This window comes from Cupressus sempervirens, chromosome 7 (genome assembly GCF_028749045.1).
Source record: "Cupressus sempervirens isolate cs-2001-9-10 chromosome 7, ASM2874904v1, whole genome shotgun sequence".
NCBI lineage: Eukaryota > Viridiplantae > Streptophyta > Pinopsida > Cupressales > Cupressaceae > Cupressus > Cupressus sempervirens.
In genome coordinates this window covers 633,782,144-633,798,579 of record NC_143124.1, presented here as the reverse complement: position 1 = coordinate 633,798,579, position 16,436 = coordinate 633,782,144, and the positions used below count along the sequence as shown (strand labels likewise).

At 43.6% G+C, this 16,436-nt stretch overlaps 1 protein-coding gene across 12 annotated transcripts in view; it reads left to right on the top strand.

Annotated features, from left to right (window-relative positions):
* Positions 1-16,436, top strand: part of LOC149548289 (phosphatidylinositol N-acetylglucosaminyltransferase subunit P-like) — a 170,276-nt gene that overhangs the window by 63,495 nt on the left and 90,345 nt on the right. For all 12 annotated transcript variants that reach the window (XM_089792355.1, XM_089792363.1, XM_089792354.1 and 9 more), the window contains one exon: positions 2,411-2,483. In XM_089792355.1, the coding sequence (XP_089648481.1) occupies positions 2,411-2,483 (73 nt within the window). The remainder of the gene's footprint in view (positions 1-2,410; positions 2,484-16,436) is intronic.

Genomic DNA, 16,436 nt, shown 5'->3' with positions numbered 1-16,436 from the left:
TTACATCTGAATTGCTTACAAGATGCTCAAAATGCATTAGCTAATGTATCGAAAAGCAATCATGAATTATGGGAGAAGAAGAATCAACTTAAACAAGAGGTTACTCGTTTGAATGAGGTCATTCAGCAACAATCTTCTCAAAATGCTATTGTTATGTCTCAGACATCTAAGGAAATAAAGCTGATTGAAGTCGCCAAATCTTGGATAGGAGAAATCATCTCTGAAGGAGTTCGAGCCATCACAGAAACATTTGTAGTTCTTAGGCGTGTCAAGGAGATGAATGAAATAGAACAAAACCTGATTTCCTCTTTGACTGGAGAAACGGATGGTTTGAAGGAAATACTCAATGATTGGGATGAAATTGCAAAATTTGATCTAGATGCCTTGGTCTCATGTCACATTCTTCCGTCATGTGAAATGTTCTTCAGATTTCAAGGACTTATAGGCTACAAAGAGGAAACATTGAAGAAGCTGATTACAAAGTTGCAGGCAGCCCTTGGAGATTGCCAAGCAGTTGAAACAAGTGTCACTTGTGATTTGGAACAAATGGGATGCCAGGCATTGATGGACATGGTAATCTCATTGCAGTTGAAAGGGTAAGTTCAAAATATACAATCAGGATCAATGCTGATTTGGATTTTGAAGACTTTGGTTCTCACACGATGAACAAGTTTGTCTTGTATAAATCCTCTACAAAGCACTTGTTAGATTCTCTAGCAACAAATTCCAAAGTTGTACAATCAGCATATGCAGATGTAGTGAGGATAGAGGCCATATCAAAGACAATGGAGATTGCCAATTTTCCTACAGTGCGTGATGTCATCATCAAGTTCAAGGCATTGAAAAACAATCTTTAAGATTGTTATTTTTGTTTTTATTTTTGTTTATAGGTCTAAGAGGATGCATTGCATGAAAAATTGTAATTACATGTAATGCGAGTTGCATGTACAGAGAGAGATCTAATGCAACTTGCATGTAACCTACTAATTTCTTTTTTAGTTAGACTAAGTCAAAGTTGGTTGAGTTGCTCCCACTTTTTCCTCCATCTTTTTCTCAACTCTTGTGCCTATATAAAGGAGTGCCCCCCTCATTGTAAAATACTCTTTTATCATATATTGTATGCAAAAGAGCTTTGGAGAAATTGTGCGAGCAGAACTTTGTTTGTGTAGCACTATTTTAGGAGAAAAGTGAATACAAAGGAGCAATTTAGACTTAACTTTGATTGAGTGAGATTGTTACTTGTGTGAATTAGAAGCTTTGTCTGTAATTCGTATACATTATCTTTGATTCATGTTATCTTGTGTTCTTGATAATTGAATATAAAAGAGTTAAGAAGCAATTTGATCCAGAGCTCCAGAGCTTTGACTAGGAACAAGTGTGGAAATATATAGCTAGAAGCTTTGTCTGTAGTTTATATTTCTTTCTTAATTCGCAAAATAGTTAAGATATCTTTACTTTTAGAAGTCTTTGTGCCCCATTAGTAAAGCATTTTCCATATAGAAGTACGATCGGACTTAGAGCCAAACTGGTACACTTGCAGCTTGCATTTGAGTTAGTGTTAGTTTATCAGTATCACCATTTCCAGCTTTAGATAGAAGTGTAGTTAGAGATTCACCTTGCCCATTATTCGCTCCATGAGTAAGTGGATTCTTTCTTGAAAGTTAAGAAGAGAGAATATTGGTAACACCCCTTTCACAAAATCTCTCAACTTCTTGCTTACCTTGAGTTAATCCAAGGAACGGTGAGAAGGGGGAGCCTTCCCTTTAAGGTAGGAGAGACTCTGTCTCACACGTTGTGGCTGGTCATCCTATTTTGTGATTCGATTTTTACCCAAAATTGTCGGTTGCAAAATATCCACCCAACACGCGCATTATCAATTATCCAACTTTGACGTGACATGATGTTATTTATTAGAGGCCAACCCTTTAACAGCTTAAAAGAAGCCATATAATGCTCATGCGTATACAACACTTATGTTTGAATTATAATGCATTGTGTAACTACCAATTAGGTTACAAGGTCTTAAGGGCTATACTTTAGAAGAAATTTTTAAAATAGATTATAGAAGACAAGTACTTTCAAGGATGATTAATATATACTAGTAAGAAATATGGAGATGCTTTACTGTAATGGTGAATGTTGTTTCAAGATGAATATCATTTTCAAAATTTGAGATTAATTTGACTTCTCTTAATAATCCATAGCAGCCCGACCAAACAGCATTTAGTGTTTTGATATATGCTTATCCATATTTGAATTATATAGTGTAAATTTTTTTGTTATAAAATAGCTAAAAGCCTCTCTCTTCTGTTATCTCAATCTCAATGCAAATCATAATTTTACAGAAATGCAATTCACCAATGGAGCATCAATGTCTGTTATGTGATATTTCACATGCTTTTGGCTACAGGTTTATTTTTCTTATGGGCATATTTGCCAGAACCTTGGCTTCACTACTTGGGGATTACTTACTATCCCAGCAGGTTGGTTTCAGTTTATGATTTGTATTGCAATTGTTTCTTTAGATCTAAGCTATGAGCACACTGCATTTATAATTTCTTATAAATACATTTTTCATTGTCAGGAAAGATTTTGTGATGTGGCTGGTCTTTTCCACCATAGTTTCCTTGGCAGGCAGATTCTAGAATGAACTGATTTCTACTTAAACTAGTTTATAGGTCTCCTTGTATTTGGTTCAGCATATCTAATCTATGGTTGTCAAAAATACGTTTTGTGTGTGATATCTTTCTCCAAAATTGTTGCAGTATGTGTGTGATGAACCATTGTACTGTTATGCTTTATGTGTAAATTGATATGAAATAGGTGACGGCATCCTTTCTAAGCAGAATGGGAAGAAACATGAATAACAATGGAGATATTCCAGAAATCTGTTTCTTTCCTAATAAAAGGAGATGTAATGTACGGATACATCAACGTGAAGGGACTCACCACAACATGAACATTCTATTTTGATATTGTTATCAGGATTTAACTGTGTAGTTTTTGAGTCAAATTCATTGACCCATGTTTAATGAGTAGTGATGTAATGTCCCCATTTTTTTAGGCTCTTGGGATTGGTCTATCATGTGACCCTGTAGGCTAATAAGGATGGACAGAGGGTCTCTTTCAGTGGGCATCTACTTCAAGATTCAGTATCCTATGGTTTGGCTTTCGTTTGGCGTCATTCGGACTTAATTTGCTATAGTTTTGCCATTTTTACTATTTATAGTAAGTCTGATATTGATCGAGGACCCTTTCTATTTTTGGAAAGTGCATTTGGTCACATGGGGAAATAATAAGTGTGACTCCTATTTCAGACGACATATTAAAAGGATAAGTATTTTAGTGGCCAAATTATTATTAAATCATTATATGGCTTATTATAAAGTTATAATTGTTTACCGTACTGGTAAAGAAATCAACACATACAGACAATGGAACAGAATAGCAGAATTATATTCGCATATGCCAGACATTACATTATGCTTCATAAGATGAATGATAGAAGATGATGATTTACAATGATCTCAGACGGAATATAAATACTATCCGCCGAACTTTATCGAAGGAGTCCATTGGCCACAAACATTATGTCCGCTACAAACTATTTACCCGTCGGCTACAGAATACAGAAACACCTACGATAATCATTCCGTCCGCTACAGAAACACTGTCGGGACCATCCAGTCGGCTAACACCATCCCCCCCAAAAAGAAAAGTCGTCTCCTGACGACTAACAAAATTAGGAGACAACTTACAGACAACAAAAGAAATACTAGAGAGAAGGGGGCATCCCAGAAGAGTGCTGCTGGCGACGTAACTCATACACCTGCTCTGTCCTGATGCGGAGATCTGTCTGAATCTGAGAATTAACCTCGACCGCCTCCTTTAGAAGAAGCGCAGCATCCATAGCCTGCCTCCTAGCTAACTGCATCTTGTGCTCCGCCACATCCTTATCTCGGACAGCCGCTTCTGTACCTTGCCTAGCCACGTCCCTCTCCTGCACCACTGCTGCCATATCTGCCAGTAGTGTCGCCCGCTCTGCGGCCCATGCTGCCTGCTGGTCGGCCAAGTCGGTGGCTAGCTTCTCTCTAGCCTCTCTCTCAGCTGCCAATGATGTCTTTGCTGCAACCCTGTCCGCCTCCGCACGCCGACGACCATAGTAAACATCCTTGTACAATCTCACAATCTCATGTGCCAGCTTCATCAGAGGGTTGTCACTGGGTCCCAACTCCGGCTCAGTAGCCCAATCTGCCAACATCTCAGCTTTCTCCACCGTCGGCCAACCCCTATATAACAAACAAGTTTGAAATCGTCGAGGACAAACCCCACGAATATATGCTCGAATCAAATGCCACTTTCTCCGCCGAGTTAGAGCCTGAATTGCCACATCGTGCCCATTCTTCAACGCAGACTTCATAGTCCTGAGGTAATCCCTGCACCTGTCCTCATCCGACCCGTAATCCTCCTTGGCAAAGTCCTCCAATGACCATTCCGCATCACTCTTCTCCTCCTCATCAGCGGGAGCCATGCCCACATCCGGTGCCGCCTCCTCTGTTGTTGGCGCAACCACGACATGCGACATTCCCTCCTCCTGAAGTTGAGGCTTTGGTATTGTCGATGATGTTCCTGAACGCCTAGGAGACTGAATGGACGGACCTCGCTTGGCAAGAGTGAGTCGGAATTGCTGCCTCAAAAACACACTAGCTCTATCCATCACCTCCGGTTGGTCTGATTGCCCGAGCTCCATGTTCTCCGATACTGGCTGGGTTGACTCGGCCTCTGCTAAAAAAGATGATGAAACAGTGACAACTGCATCACAATCAATGACATCCAACCGAACCTGAGGCTTAGGCTCCGGCGATGGCAACTGTGCTATTTGCGATATTGCGATGGTAACGACATCTGGTTGTGAAACTTGCTCCGCTGGTACAACTAGAATCACCTCTGCTACAACCGTCGACAATATCTCGACGACCGTCCGCGGGACAACATTTGTTGCTATTTGTGGGAGAACTTCTGTTGCTGTTCGTGGGACCATCTCCGTCACTACCCGTGGGACAACTTCTGCCACCGTCGGAGGGGTCATCACAACGAGAGCATGGCGCTGGCCAAACCGGGGAATGATTGACGTGCAAGTAGTCAAGTGTGCCGAAGTTAACAGCTGAGGAGGGGTAAAGAATGTGGACTCACTACTCGTTGCCTCACCTCCAACTTCCGCCGAAGTGCTCTCCTCTTCCACGGACTTAGCCTCGTCATTTTTCGAAATGTCCTCCCGTCCGCTATCTGTATCTCCGGAAGTGTCCGGTCCTCGGAGTACTCTCTTGTGGCCTGCTGCAGTTCCACCTGTATCTAAATAGCGCCAATAGAATATGGGAGGCTCCCTGTCCACCAACTTGCCCCTCGGAGGAGCCTGAAAATCATCTAGTGGTATCTGGCTAGCTGCAGCTTCCAGGAACAGTCCAATGGCATGGTGCGGCATAAAAAATGTACGATGCTGAAGCGTCATGAATTCCTCCATCCTGTCGGCAAGCACTGAGGCCCAATCATATACCATACCCTGCATGATGCCATTCATGAATACCACCTGGGGCAACACTATGTCTGAAGCTCGAGTGGCACCAATCAACCTGCTCTTGATGACGTCCATAATGCACCTCCAGTGACCCGCCCGAATAAAGTCCCTGTGAAGCCCTCTACACTTTGACCCCTGAACCGCTGCGTTCCTCTCGATGGGTGTAAGATCCCAGCATACTAGATCTATCCAATGCTCCTTCTGTTCCCATGAGAGTTTGTGGTTCTTAATTTCTACTTTTTTACCATCGGGACCAGGGATGCCGAAAACCCTAGTGAAATCCCTAGGTTTAAAAGACACCATCATCTGCTGCTTCTTGTACATGAATGTACTTGTTCTGCTCCGGGGGTTATATGTCTTTATCATTGTTCGCAATACTGATTCGAACAACCGGATGGAGAAGATGGGAAGCTGGATGGCCCAATGCACCTGTGCCCATATTAGAATCTGCTTAATTTGGTCTGCCTCCGGGGTCTCCTGCCACCATCTGCGGCATTCGCTTCCACTAAGACTTTCCAACTGGACGGTGAGATAAGTGAGTTCCTCCTTGGTCTTCTGCTTCTTGCTATTAGAACTCGAGGGACGTGCAACACGAATCCCAGAAGCCAACACCCTTGAATTTTTGTCCATATTTGCCGCCAGCTAACTCTTCCACGGCTTTCATTTGCTTGCCGATTCCATATCAAGGTGGCCTCTTATTTCTTATTTCTTATATAGTTCCGCTTACCCCCGCGGCAACCCAATGAAGTGCTGGCTAAATTAAATTACTTGCGTGGAAACCGCCTATCCAATCCCCTGCAGCCCGTCCGTGGAAGAGAAATATGTGCAAAGTGTATTTGCAGTAGCTGGCGAAGAATCCCGTTTGGAGGAGAATGTGAACTCATCAATTTTATTGCTATTGTGAGGTCCAAATTGAATGCCCTGCTCTCCCACCACAATCGTTTGTGCTTCCCTGATGCCTCTGAAACCCTCAATTCGTGCACGGTCCGGCAACATCCAGTCTCCACCGCCACGTAATCTCCCTGTGTTGTCACAAAAGCTTCCTTAATATGCTCTCCATTCTCCTCTTTACTCCTCTCCTGCCGAAGTGTGTTCTGGTGGTGACAAAGTCAGCTTCCTGTGGCCCTGAAAACACCTTCTGATGGCAATTGAGACCTCCTTGCGCACGGTTAGCAGTGAAGGAATGAAGAAGTTTTTGCTTTGAATTCCGCAGACGGCGAAATTGGAGAAATTTTAAGCTCGCGGACAGGCTGCCTGCGGGGCCTTTGCTTTTTTACACTTGCGGATAGACTGCCCGCGGGGCCTTTTTTTACACCCGTGGACAGACTATCCGCAGGCCCTTTTTTTTTTTTCAAATCAATATATATGAAGCATCTCAATTTGGCGTTGAGGTCCCGCCACTTTCGAATGACAATGACGACAGGGTCATCCTCTGGGCATTCGACGACGACAATGATGATGGCATCTTTCTAACATGGTAGAGCTTTAATTTGGATCCGTTGACTGCCTGAGGGACCTCTTCCCCATTCAAGGTTAACAAATTGACTGCTCCATTATCGCCAACCTCTCGGATCTGGTATGGTCCAACTCACCGAACCTTGAACTTCCCTGGTTTTATCTCATTGCGTCCGTCGTATTTTAATACTAACTGTCTTGGCTGGAACCTGCTGCGTTTGAGATGCTTATTGTGCCAGACCTTGCGTCTGTTCTGTGTGACTTATGTCGCCCATTGCGCCAGCAATCGCTTCTCCTCCAGTTCATTCAAATGATTTAGCCTCTGCTGTAAACTTTCCAGGTCATCCAGTTTGTTTTCTAGAGCTACTCGCAAACTCAGGATCATGAATTCTGCTGGGATCACCGCTTCCTGTCCAAACATTAACTGAAATGGTGTGTGCCTTGTCATCACTTTGTACGCCGTGCGGTAAGCCCACAGGGTGGCGGGTAAGTTTTCCTCCCAATCAACACCTTCAACCGCACAGGATTTGTAGATGATGGATACTAAGATTTTATTGGTAGCCTCGGCCTGTCTGTTTGCTCTTGGATAATACGGACTTGACAATGAATGATAAATCTTGAACTGGGTGGTGAGCAAGTGGATGACATGATTAACAAAATGACCTCCCCTATCACTTGTTAATTGTAACGGGATTCCATACCTGGTAATGATCTGTTCATAAATAAATTTTGTAGTGCTGACGGCCGAGTTATCTGGTAACGCACGTGCCTCCGCCCACTTGGTCAGGTACTTCGTTGCAACGATGATGTACCGGCACCATCGAGTCTTGCTCACCCTTAGTGGTCCAATGAAATCTAATCCCCATCGCTCAAAAAGTTCCTGGGCATGTGAGGGGTTAAGTGGCATGAAATGTCTCTTCAGCGGCTTCCCGGCCCGTTGGCAAGTGTCACATCTGATGACCCATTCCCGCGTATCGTTGTACACCGTCGGCCACCAGAGACCTGCGAGCAATATCTTCCGGGCAATGGTGTCAGGTCCCATGTGTCCGCCAACGGGACCCTCATGTGCTTCTTTTAACACTTGCGATATCTCCTCTTCCAACACACACTGCCGAAGAATATGATCCGGCCCCATTTTATACAATAATCCGTTGATCAATTGAAAGTACGGCTCCTGATTATCAACTTGCACCTTTCACTTGGTGGCATCCCCGTGGGAAATTGTTCTGTTGACAGGTACTTGCTGATACTCCTGTACCATTCTGGTAGTACCCCAATCTGAAACAGTTGTGCGTCAGCGAAGTCGTCATTCATACTCTCCGTTGGTTCCCCTGTTTTGATCCGCGACAGGTGGTCGGCACTGACATGTTTTTTTCCTGGCCGAACAATGATTTTGAAAGTAAATTCCTGTAACAGGAGTAGCCATCTGCTGATCCTCGCTTGGATGACAGGTTTATTAATCATGTAGAACAGGGCCTGGTGATCAACATAGAACACAAACGGTGTAGCGAGCAAATAATGACAGAATTTTTGCACAGCATAGACCATTCCCAATGCTTCTCTTTCAGTCGTGCTGTAGTTTTGCTCGGCCTTTGATAGCAACCGGTTGGCAAAGTATATTGGATGATCCAGTCCGTGATTACCTGTCTGTGCTAGGGTCGCGCCGATCACATAGTTGGAGGCATCCACATGAACATGAAACTCTTTATTCCAGTCCGGATATGCTAGGATGGGTGCTGTAACCATTCGTACCTTTAGCCCTTCAAATGCCTCGTCCTGCTCTTTATCCCATCTAAATGATTCTTCCTTGCAGGTTAACTTATCTAACGGTTGGGACACCTTGGCAAAATTTTTAATAAATCTCCTGTAATAACCTATATGCCCGAGAATCTTTTTTACCTCCGTCACATTAGTAGATGGATGCATTTCAAGAATGACTCTTACCTTGTCGGGATCTGTCTTTAATCCTTCCTTACAGACAATGTGTCCAAGCAGTCTTCTGTGCGGAACCATGAATCTGCACTTCTTGGGATTCAATGCTAGCCGGGCTCTGCGACATCTCCCCATACATTCACCAAGTGTTGCCAGGTGTCCGTCCTCTGTGCTAAATATTGACCAATCATCCAAGAAGGCTTTGAAGTTTCCCAAGGACATCCTATCGAAGATATGCAGTATAATCCGTTGGAATGTGGCCGGCGCGTTACACAACCCAAATGGCATCCGGTTGTACGCGTAGACCCCATCTTCGACGACAAACGCTGTCTTCAACTTATCCTCCTCTGCTATAGAAATCTGATTGTATTTGGAGAACCCTTCCATAAAGGAGTAAATTTCATGTCCCGCGACCTCTTGCAAAATGCTATTTGTGAATGGAATTGGAAAAGGATCCTTGATCGTCATTGCATTCAGGCATTTGAAATCGATGCATATCCGGATCTGAGTAGTATCCTTCTTTAATGAGATGACTATCGGCGACACCCATTCGCTGGTTTGTACCTTGAAGATAATGCCAGCTTCCAGCATCGGGTTGATTTCCTCCATAACTCGTGCCGCATAGTTCTTGTTCATCCTATAGGGTCGCTTTTGTACAGGTACGACTCCCTCCACCAGCGGGATGCGGTGCACACACAATTCCGACGGTACTCCCTTGAGGTCCTTGTATGTCCATGCAAACACATCCTTGTATTCCAGAAATATCTTGAATGTCGCGGCCTTGAGTACTGGATCCCAGTTATCTCCGACTAGTATGTTCTTGGCTCTGCCTCGTCCTCCAAATTCATTGTTTGCAGCGTAGCTTCATTATACTTGATTGTCTCCCCTTTACTAAATGCATGGGCGGGTGTAACATCCAACGGTGCCTCCCCCTCCTTTACTTTAGTAAACTCCTTCGGATATTCGTTCTCAATCGACAGAACATTGTAGCTGTGAAATAATTCATAGTCCTCCATTTGCCAGTGGTAGAGATCGTTGACGGAATCCAAGTCGTCATCCGTTGATCCTCCGTCCAATCGGAGGACGCCTTTCTGATTCGGTTTCATCCGTTGTCTACCTTCATTCTCCTCTCCCTCAAAATTTGATGACACGGCCTCTTCCCCTACCATTTGGGTATGCAGATCGATGACAAACCGGCGGCCTTTACTTTCCAGTGATAAGGTGTTCTTCTAGTCGTGTTGGGCTCTTGCTTCGATAAGCCACTCGTGGCCCAGGATGGCGTCATACCCTTTCCTCTTCAACGGAATCACCACGAAATCTATCAGGAACGGCTGAGTGCCAATGGTTACCATCTGTGCCATGAGAATACCCAACGGTTTAATACCATGTTGATTAGCTGTCAGTAGTTGAAATCTCGGAGGCCACAATGTCGGCTGTCCAAGTTTCCTCCAGGTTTCTTCTAGCAATACATTTACGCCGGACCCTCCATCAACTATTGTGTCTGTGAGAACATGTCCAAGGATCCCCATCTCGACGACGACAGGGTGCCGTTCGGATGTTAGCGCCAGCAACATCTGATCTTCTTCTCCTATAGCAATCTCCTTTTCCTTCCCTGGACTTGGTTCTCCCGGTGACTTCCTTCCCTTCACTTGATTCTCCTGCAATATTTGAAAGAGCAGATCGAAGTTGAGGCATGGTGAGAAGCAAATCATTTACCTTTACTTGCACCTCCGTTTGCAAAATTTGCCGTACTATGTTTTGTTCTGCGGAATTCCTCGCGGAAGTGCCGGCAGTGTCCGAAGGTGTTGCTGCTTGGGATACTTTTTCAACCTCTGCCCATACTTCTGCAAATTTTCTCTTTTCTTTGGCGGGATCCAGGTATTCTTTTGCTTGTTTCCGCGTAATTGCCAGAACTTCTTCCTCCTTCGTCCCGATGGTAATCAGGTTAACTTCGGATTTTGGGCATTTAGAGTCATCGTGATCTCCGGGTCTGTACCATCGGCACAATAGTTTGGGTGTACTCGTTGTTGGACACTCCCGCGCAAAATGCCCCCACAAGTTACATGCGCGACATTGTACGATTGGTCGTTCGTTGGCATCATACTAGATTCGACTTTTGCTGGTATTGTTATTGTTATTGTTGTTATTCTGTCCACGCCGGTTATTCCTGTATCCTCCGGATGTAGCACCGACGGTATTCGTGTTTCCGCTACTATCCGATGGGGAAGCTTCCTAAGCAAGGAGCACCTGTGGGGATCCTCTTGTCTTCATGTTAAAGGGACAGTCTTTTGTTGAGTGGCCCATGATCTGACAAATGTCACAAAATTGGTTCTTTGGACACGATCCTTTAGTATGACTGTTGGTCTTACATTCTGTGCACCACAGTTCACTTCCTTTTGGCTCCTTCTGCATATTTTTAAACTCCATCATGCGAACCATATCCTTCTGTAGGGCACGAACCTTCTTGCTGCTACCTTCGTTGTCGCTACTATCATCTCCGGCAGGCTTGTCGTCATCAGAATCAGAGGAGCTAGTTTTTTTCTTCTTTGTCTTCTGCTCACTTTCAAGGTCCAATGCTCTATTATACGCGTCCGCATATGACGACGATGGCACAATTTTCATTTTCCTCCGCAACTTCGAGCGTAGGCTGTCCACGAACCATCTTTTCTGCAATCCGTTCGCCAGCTTGCTTTCCATTTTGTTTATTAAGTCTTTTAATCTCCTGGCGTAGACGCAGACAGTTTCGTGTTTCCCCTGTTTGGTATTGAAAATCTCTGCTATGATTTCATTATCATCCCGCAAGATTTAAATTCCGCTAGGAACTCCTTTTTAATGTTATCCCAGCTATTTAGCTTTTGTGGATCCGTATTCGAAAACCAATCAATCACCACACCTTGTAGGGTTGCCAGAAATTTCCTGACCCATTCGTTGGCATCTGTGATTCCATTTGCCCGCCAGATTGTCTCACATGTCTTACAATGTCGGATGGGGTTGGCTGTACCATCGCCCTCAAACTTCAGTAGCTTTTCTTTGGGTCCTGCCATCACAACTGAATTTGGTAGAGGCGTTACTGGGTCCTGCAACACTGGCGCTGTTTACTGCAACACCGGAGGTCTCGACAGCTACGAACCTTGGTGAAGAAGAAGGATCTTCTGAAGTTGTTTCCTGCGGAAGTCTATCCCGGACGAAGAGGTCACTTCACGCTCGTGCTCCCTCGACACTGTGAGCTGTGCGAGTTGATGCTCTTCCGTCTGAATTTTCTTCCCTCGGCGAACACAAATTCAAGAACTCCTCCCGTGCTTCTTCCACCAACTCCACCCGCTGCCGAGTCTCTTCCAACAATTCTTCGGCGCTTCGGTTTTCGTCGGCAATCGTCTGAAATCTCCGTCAGCATTCGGCTTGTTGTGGTAAAATTAAATTCTCTTGCGCAGTACAGATTCCATCTTTTCCTTTGACCTTATTCCGATCCTTGTTAAGCTGATTTGGCATTAATCTTCATTCCTCCCACCTTCCAAGTTCATAAGGCAACGGCGCCAAATGTTTACCGTACTGGTAAAGAAATCAACGCATACAGAGAATGGAACAGAATAGTAGAATTATATTCGCATATGCCAGACATTACATTATGCTTCATAAGATGAATGATAGAAGATGATGATTTACAATGATCCCAGACGGGATATAAATACTATCCGTCGAACCTTCTCGAAGGAGTCCGTTGGCCTCAAACATTATGTTCGCTACAAACTATTTACCGATCAGCTACAGAATATAGAAACACTGACGATATCATTCCGTCGGCTACACTATCCGCCGAACCTTCCCGAAGGAGTCCGTCGGCTACAAACATTATGTCCGCTACAAACTATTTACCCGTCAACTACAGAATACAAAAACACTGACGATAATCATTCCGTCGGCTACAGAAACACCATCGGTGTTTCTGTATTCTGTAGCCGACGGGTAAATAGTTTGTAGCGGACATAATGTTTGTGGCCGACGGACTCCTTCGGGAAGGTTTGGCGGATAGTATTTATATCCCGTCTGGGATCATTGTAAATCATCATCTTCTATCATTCATCTTATGAAGCATAATATAATGTCTGGCATATGCGAATATAATTTTGCTATTTTGTTCCATTGTTTGTATGCGTTGATTTCTTTACCAGTATGGTAAACAATAATATAACTTTATAATTTCACTTAAGTTGAGGGTTGAGTCATTACGGGAAGGGGCCATTTATTTAATTAATTCATGGAAGCCTAAGCCAAGGTATTAATTTAAAGTATTGGAGTAAATGAATTATTAAAAAGAAAAGTATATCTTTTTGTCCCACATTGGTAAGAATTGTGTTTGAGCTCTCACAAGAAAGAATAAGAAAGGACTTGAGAGCTCATTCTAAGATATCCATTGTTCATTTGATGAAAATTTATTAAGTTTCTTGGCTATGAGAAATGGCTAGGGTTTGAGGACTGATTCCTCTCTTGGCAATTTGAATCATCACTGATTGATGATGAATTTTGCAAACTGAATTTTCAGAATACTATTTTGATTCTGTGGATGCAAATTTGGTGCTGTTGTATACCAAATTTGAAGAGAACTATTAAATTGCTTGCCTCTTCATTAGGGACTCAAGGCGCCACCAAGCTACAGGTTTCTTTGGATATTTCATGCATTTTTCATATCATTTAGATGCATGTTAGAAGGTATGGCTGTAGGTGAAAGTTTGTATCAGATTTAAGCATTATTCTTGCAGATGTAAGCCAAGAGTCTTGGTATTTTTTCATTGTCATCATTATAGGAAAGATAGCATTACAAATTAAGTGTCATCCTTTGAGAGTTATATATTATTGTAATGATCATTTGAATATTGTATGAGGATGTATGCCAATTGTATGACGAAAAGTCACTTGGCTGTAGGTGGTTAGTTTGATGATAGAATTCATTATTATGCATAGAAAGGATATAAAAGACTTGCATAAGCATCCTAGGTGTTTGATAGAATCATTTAGAAGTGAACTTCAAAGCAATACTTGCAATCACAAGTGCTGTTATAAGTTATTAGAGCAAACTGAAATTTATATCAGTCATATGACCCTTGTATGCAAAGTGTTTGATGAAATTCCTTGAGCCCTTATTAACATTTTGAGATCAGATTTGAGCAAGGTCATTACGGTGGTATCAGAGCTTTGATCTTGCCATCTTGTGGGAATTGATTTCATTATTTTTGAGATTATTATCAAAGTGATCAGTATTTCTATTTCCCAACCATGGATAGATACAGGAGGTCGAGTTCGGGAAGTTGACACAGTAGTAGAGGGAAGAGAACAGGGTTAGATGCTTTGGTGGAAAGTGTAGAGAAATTAAGATTGCATCAGCAGCGACTGGCAGAGAGATTGTTGGATCTGGCTACAGTTGACAGGGTAGCTAGATATTTTACTTCTGCCTTTGCTAGGCCTTCATCGGGTTCGCAAGGGAGAAGACTTGAGTTTTCTCCGTCCGCTGATCATGATGCTGATGTACCATTATCTAGTTCAGCACCTGTTATTACCATCCGTAGTGCTGATGAGAGTTTTGTTGCACTAGACTCAGTGGATGTTTTTGTGCCACTGGAGGATAGTAGTGTCGAGTATCACCGGGTTGAGGCTCCCAAAGCAATTACTGTGGATTCTATAGAGGTAGTTGATGTTGTAGTCATCTTTGATCATTCAGATTCTTCTTCGGAGGGAATTGTCATTGGGGATGTGTATGTTAGCTTCAGTAGCGTGGCTCCAATTCAGGAGGCAGTGGCTTCTTCAGATAGGCACGAGGCTTCTATGGAGTCTCCCAGTGGTGTACTTGGTGATTAGAGTATTACAGAGGGGACACTTGATTTCAGTTTGGGCTCCAGCATTGTTGGTGTACAAGTTGATGAGTCATGTGTCCGGCGATCCGTGTCTGCAGTTGAGATTCCTGCGAGTGATGTGAGAGTTGTCAGTATGGACACATCTAAGGAAACTTTCGAGGATGTTGTGAGTTGCATTGGTGACGATGCCCCCTGTATGATATTGAGTGATGACTGCGAGGAGAGTTTGAGCTCTGACAGTTTTGATATTTATGATAGCAGTCACAGTATGGGTTCCGTACAGGAGATAGTGTTATATTCTTGTGCTGAGGATGTGAGCATGGAGATTTCTAGTGACAATACTCAGGATGGGAGTGTTATAGATGTTTTGTTTGATGACACTCCATGCTACAATATAGCTTATCCATAGGTCAACGTCGAGTTGTGTACATAGTCAGAGTCGATAGAGATGTAGTTAGAGGATATATACACTAGCATTCCAGATTCATTCGTTGTTGTGAGTGAGGATGATGAGTGCTGTAGTGTATTTGGATTTTTATTTCTGACTTTGGGCATAGATTTAGCGTCGACAGTTGGTGGAGATGGGTTCCTTGATTTAGTGTTGCCGGAACCCATAGATGAGGATGAGACAGAGTCTGAGTGGTAGGAGATTGTTTAGCCAGGGCTACCTTGTCAGTTGAGGGAGTTACTTTATCAGTGACCCTTGATGATATTTGTTAGGATTTGGACTCTCAGTTAGTTACAGAGGACGAGAGAGTTGGAGATTGTGATGATGGGATAGTTTCAGTAGTAGCTTCTTTGGAGTTAGATGAGGATGAGTTTGATGCTTGCGTTCAGAGTATGGAGGTGTACTCAGATGTAAGTACACTGAGTGTTGGTGATCTTGAGGGGAGTTCGTTTGATTCAGCTTTCTCTCATAGTGTGGACAGCGTATTTGAGACGGTTCATAGGAGGCCCGTAGTGTAGAGTCACCATGTGACCGACCAGTTGAGAGTTGGCGAGAGAGATATCACTATTGCTCTTGAGCATTTTGATACCGTTCGTCAGTTGTTGGCCGTTACTAATTGGGGTGCTTCTATGACAGATGAGTCTAGTGGTGGTTACCTTTCTTTGGCAGAGGTTCATGCCTTGTGTGAAGTTGTCAGGGTCTTGAGATAGGATTACTTACAGTTGGTAGCCAACCGTGATCACCTGGTTGAGTGGGGGAGTACAACCTATGAGGCACTCTTGGATCGTGAGGAGGTGAGTGAGCTTACCCAGGAGCTCACAGCAACTACTGAGGCTTTGGAGGACACACAGCGAGATCTATAGGAGTCGCAGTTTCAGTTAGAGGAGGTGACTATGGAGTTGGAGCATTTGCAGTCTACACCAGCCCCAGACCCAATTCATTTGTATATTGAGGTGGTTGGTGGTGAGTACGCTCCTGGAGTTGTTACTCAGGAACATGTTGTTGGGGCTGACACACATGTTCAGGATTTGGGAGTACTTGGTCCTGATGAGTTTGGGATACCAGTGGAATCGAGTCTCCAGATTGATTCTTCTCACATAGATGACAGTGTGGTACAGTTGGCTGTGCCACCTTTACAGAGGGATCAGTTGTGGTGTGCAGGGGAGTATGTTGATGCTTC